At 42.2% G+C, this 5,000-nt stretch overlaps 1 protein-coding gene across 1 annotated transcript in view; it reads right to left on the bottom strand.

Annotated features, from left to right (window-relative positions):
• Nucleotides 1–5,000, bottom strand: part of LOC143301299 (uncharacterized) — a 65,142-nt gene that overhangs the window by 58,051 nt on the left and 2,091 nt on the right. The window contains exon 2 of the mRNA XM_076615501.1: nt 2,477–2,539. Coding sequence (XP_076471616.1) covers nt 2,477–2,504 — 28 coding nt within the window. The 5' untranslated portion in view covers nt 2,505–2,539. The remainder of the gene's footprint in view (nt 1–2,476; nt 2,540–5,000) is intronic.

The following is a 5,000-nucleotide window of genomic DNA, read 5'->3' as shown; positions in this document are numbered from 1 at the left end:
GAGAAACCGAATTCATTGAAACTTTTCACACAGTAACCTTAGGGTATCATCAACAAGTCTGCAAAAAATATCTAAAAGTTCGGACGCAAATTATGCGAGTATTGTCAAAGTCAAAAGGTGTTGGCATAATTATATCTGTCAATCACTGTCAGTCTAAAAATAGCCTGTCTGGGTGTCAAGTCTATTAATTTTTTATTTTATTGTCGTCTGTATCCAAAATCAGTTCTGTCCAAAGTTTCAGTTTGGAAGGATCAACCATTCCTGTGAGTGAAAGTGGTAAGATTACCATTGAAAACTGTTTGGTTTAAATAATCTTTAATTATTAAACAATACACACGATTACAATGCAATGAATGACAAAAGAGCATCAACAAGCTTACAGCTTATACTGTGCTCACAACGTTGCACTTATATTATCAATTGTATCAAATAACATACATAAACATAAAGTAATGAAATAATGAAATAAAACAAATAAACAAACAGTACATAATATAGTGAAATAATGCTAATATCAATATTAACACGTTTCAAGGAGAAAGGTTGGGGTGGAAGAAGGATCGTAAAGGAATTTCCAGGCAAGGGGTGGAGTCATGTCATTGTAAATAGACTTATCGCTGAAATACGCACTACAGGGTCAGTAGCACGTAAAATTGGCATTGGGAGACCCAAGACTGCATGTTCGGAGGAGAACAAGGACCGTGTTGAGGAACTGATTCAATCCCAGGAGGAGAACCCAGGGACCCACAAATCTCTTAGAGAAATTACAAGCGACTTACAAGTGAGCAAGTCTTCTGTGCACAGAATGGCGAAAGAACTGGATCTGAAGCCCTTCAAGAGGATAGGGGTATCAAGGAGGGACCAAAACGTTAGAGGGAAAAGAAAAACTCGCTGCCGTAACTTGAATGACCGCTACTCGGCCACTGATGTGAAAAGGATCATTTTCACAGACGAGAAAGACTTTACGTTAGAGATAACTAAAAATCGCCAAAACGATCGCGTTTATGGGAAACGGAAACGAGAAATTCAGCCATCTCGCCTCTCTCATGAGACTTCCAGATTTTCCAAAAAGATAATGGTTTCAGTTGGAGTATCCTGGAAAGGAAAAACAAACATTCATTTTATTGACACTGATAGAGCCAAGGTTAATAGTGAAAACTATATTCAGTTATTGGATGACAATCTTCTCCCGGATTGTAGGCGTCTTTATCATAGAAACAATTACGTGTATCAGCAAGATGGGGCTCCTTCACACACAAGTATGGTAATCCAGGCCCATTTGGAGGAGGCTACACCAGAATTCATCAAGAAGGATGAATGGCCTCTACAAAGTCCTGACTGTAATCCAATGGATTATGCCATATGGGACTCTGTGAATGAGAAAGTTTACCGGGGAGTGAGAGACAAATTGACTGAGCAAGCGTTAAAGGACAGGATGATTATGTCATGGGAGGAGATATCGGTGGAAGAAATACGTAAAAGCATTTCTGCTTGGAAGAAACGGCTTCGTTTAGTCGTGGAGGAAGATGGAGGCCACATTGAACATAAACTGAAATGAGTGAGTTTTCCTTTGATATTGGAATTTTTGACATGCTGTTTTGAATTTGACAATACTCGCATAATTTGCATCCGAACTTTTAGATATCTTGCTGACTTGCTGATGATACCCCAAGGTTACTGTGTGAAGATTTTCAATGAACTCGGTTTGTCTATCATTCAGAAAATACTTGTAAAAAGCGGTTTACTTTTTTGGGGACACCCGATATATATGTATACGTATATATCTATACATATATCAATATATATATATATATATATATATATATATATATATGTGTGTGTGTGTGTGTGTGTGTGTGTGTTGAGAATTTGTATAAGTCACGCGCGCATTGTTCTATTGTTCACGCTGTATGATTCATTATTTGGTATCTTATTTTGTTGTTGCAGTTGTTCGTAGTCCACTCGTTTGTTATAGGCCGGAGGCCTAACTAATGAACTATTGTCGTGTCTCTATTTTTGAACTGATACGCTTTGATCTCCAGGAGAAGACTGATACATTTGCACTGCTGAGTAGTTAAAAAAAAGAAAGAAAAAAAAGAAGAAAAAAAGGAAAAAAAAAAGAGTTAACATCTGAATGACAAAAGAAAACAATGGAATGTAATCAGATCATCATAGATTTTGGTGATAAGTGGACACCATCCCAATCAACCTAGAGAGAGAGAGAGAGAGAGAGAGAGAGACAGAGACAGAGACAGAGACAGAGACAGAGATAATGAGTGGGAAAGGGGAGGGGCGGGGACTTGGGGGTATCAAAGTAAAAATAAAACAAAACAACAACAACAACAACAACAAAACAAACAAACAAACAAAAAACCCCAACAAAATCTAAATCAGACAAATACATAATTACGATTGCCTACCCACTTTGAATTCATTAAAACAAGTTTAAATTAAAAAAAAAAAAGTCGATACAAACCCAGCACAGCAAGGGTTGTCCACCGCATGTTTCCTTCACTGCCTTCAGCCACTTCAGGACAGCCTGAAAAAAAAAAAAAAAAAAAAAAAAAGAGAGAAAAAAGTGCAGTGAGTACAAGAGCAAAAAGTGGAACGTTTATTGCTGCTTTGAATTAAAAAAAAAGAAGAGTCATGTTTTTTTTTTATCATTTCAAACAATCTTTTTATCTATTTAATTAATTATTATTATTATTTCATTTTTTAGTAATTGTTTACTTTGTTTTGCTGCACCTGATGGAATTTCTCTAAAGTTATTCTTGATGGAGTCTCCCGTCGGACCGACGGATGAGTTGGCAGGCAGGCTTATCTGTCGGTGTGTGTCCTCATAATTATGAGAGAAGAAGAATCCGATTCTGGATGCGCAGCAGTTCCCACAGGTGTTGCAATGGATAACGTCTCCAGAAGTTGAGCCCTGCTTCCTTCGCTCACGCTTCTCCTTAATCGCCATCGTTCTCTTGTTTTCAAACGTCTTTCTGCCACTAGGGCACACCATCCTCCAGCGAGACCGATCAAGGGCATCAGTTTCTCAGGAAGCGATGTCTATGTCACAGGCTTTGAGGTTTGTCTTCAAGGTGTCTTTGAAGCTCTTGCAGGGTCTTCCAAGTTCGCGGTGGCTTTCCTTCAGCTGGCCATTCAATAGCATCTTCGGTATCCTGCTGTCTGTCATGCGGACAACGTGTCATGTCCAGCGTAGCTGGCACTGGATCGGAAGGCTTTCAATACTGGGCAGGCCGCTTAGGAAGAAGAAGAACAGGAGGAGGAGGAGGAGGAGGAAGAACAGGAGGAGGAGGAGAAGGAGGAGGAGTAGAAGGAGGAGGAAGAAGAAGAGAAGGAGGAAGAGGAGGAGGAGGAGGAAGAAGAACAGGAGGAGAAGGGGAAATAGGAGGAGGAAAAGAAGGAGGAGGAGAAGGAGGTGGAAGAAGAAGAGAAGGAGGAGGAAGAGGAGCAGAAGGAAGAAGAGAAGGAAGAACAGGAGGAGGAGGAGAAGGAGGAAGAAGAAGAAGAGAAGGAGAAGGAAGAGGAGGAGGAGGAGGAGGAGGAGGAAGAACAGGAGGAGGAGGAGAAGGAGGAGGAGGAAGAACAGAAAGAGGAGCAGGAGAAGGAGGAGTAGAAGGAGGAGGAAGAAGAAGTAAAGGAGGAAGAGGAGGAGGAGGAGGAAGAACAGGAGGAGGAGGATGGGAAAGAGGAGGAGGAGGAGAAGGAGGAGGAGAAGGAGGTGGAAGAAGAAGAAGAGAAGGAGGAAGAAGAGGAGGAGGACGAAGTGAAGGAAGAACAGGAGGAGGAGGAGGAGGAGGAGGAAGAACAGGAGGAGGAGAAGGAGGAGGAGGAAGGAGGAGGAGGAAGAAGAAGGAGGAGGAGTAGGAGGAGGAAGAAGGACAGGAGGAGGAGAAGGAGGAGGAGGAGGAAGAAGGAGGAGGAGGAGTAGGAGGAGAAGGAGAAGGAAGAAGAAGAACACGAGGAGGAGGAGAAGGAGGAGGAGGAGAAGGAGGAGGAAGAAGAAGAGAAGGAGGAGGAAGAGGAGGAGGAGGAGTAGGAGGAGGAGGAGGAGGAGGAAGAACAGGAGGAGGAGAAGGAGGAGGAGAAGGAGGAGGAGGAAGAGGAAGATCAGGAGGAGGAGGAGAAGGAGGAGGAGAAGGAAGAAGAAGAAGAGGAGGAGGAAGAAGAAGAGGAGGAGGAGGGGAGGAGGAAGAACAGGAGGAGGAGAAGGAGGAAGAGGAGGAAGATGAAGAAGAAGAGGAAGAAGAAGAAGGAGGAGGAGGAGAAGGAGGAGGAGGAGGAGGAGGAGGAGGAGGAAGAAACCTAGGAAGAAGAAGAAGACAAGATAAAACGAGACAAAACTCTTTTTCTCCAGGATAATACATAAGCACTGGTATGCTTTTTTACATCCAGTCTCAGCACGATACAGGGTCTACACTACACAATACCAAATAAGAATTAACTCACTCAGTACGGCCAGTCCTCTCCTCTCCTCTACACAAACCCCTCGGATGTCCTTTAGCTTCCGTCGTCAGAATTGTGGTAATTTTTGTCAACATTCACCTCTTCAGTATAAGAGCCTTCCGCTTGCAATAATTTGATGATGGTAACTGGGGTGAAACGCTGTTAACGTCGTCTCTTTCGCCGTTCGTATGGAGAGAGTTAAAGCATAGTGTTAACAGAAATGAAGGATCGGTGGCGTCCCCTGATTTGTTAATGGGGATAACTTTTGCTTTCTTAATTAAATGCGTTCGGAAAGTAGTTTTTGTCAGAACACGGATTGAAAATGTACATTAATGTGTCCGTATTAACTGGAGCGGCTGGTGTAAGAGTTTTGCTGCGGATGCCATCCAGTGCGCGGGTTCCTGTTAGTTTTAGGTCCACCTAAGGTAGTTATAGACTTCAAAGACTGTTACGGGTGTAATATCTAATTCAACTGAGGTGTTTTCATTACAGTACAATTTTGATGTTTCAAGGTAAATCAATTCTGCGTAATTTGTGGTAATGAT

Source organism: Babylonia areolata, chromosome 27 (genome assembly GCF_041734735.1).
Source record: "Babylonia areolata isolate BAREFJ2019XMU chromosome 27, ASM4173473v1, whole genome shotgun sequence".
In the NCBI taxonomy this organism is placed as follows: domain Eukaryota; kingdom Metazoa; phylum Mollusca; class Gastropoda; order Neogastropoda; family Buccinidae; genus Babylonia; species Babylonia areolata.
Note: the sequence above shows the minus strand (reverse complement) of the source record. Positions and strands in the feature narration are given on the sequence as shown.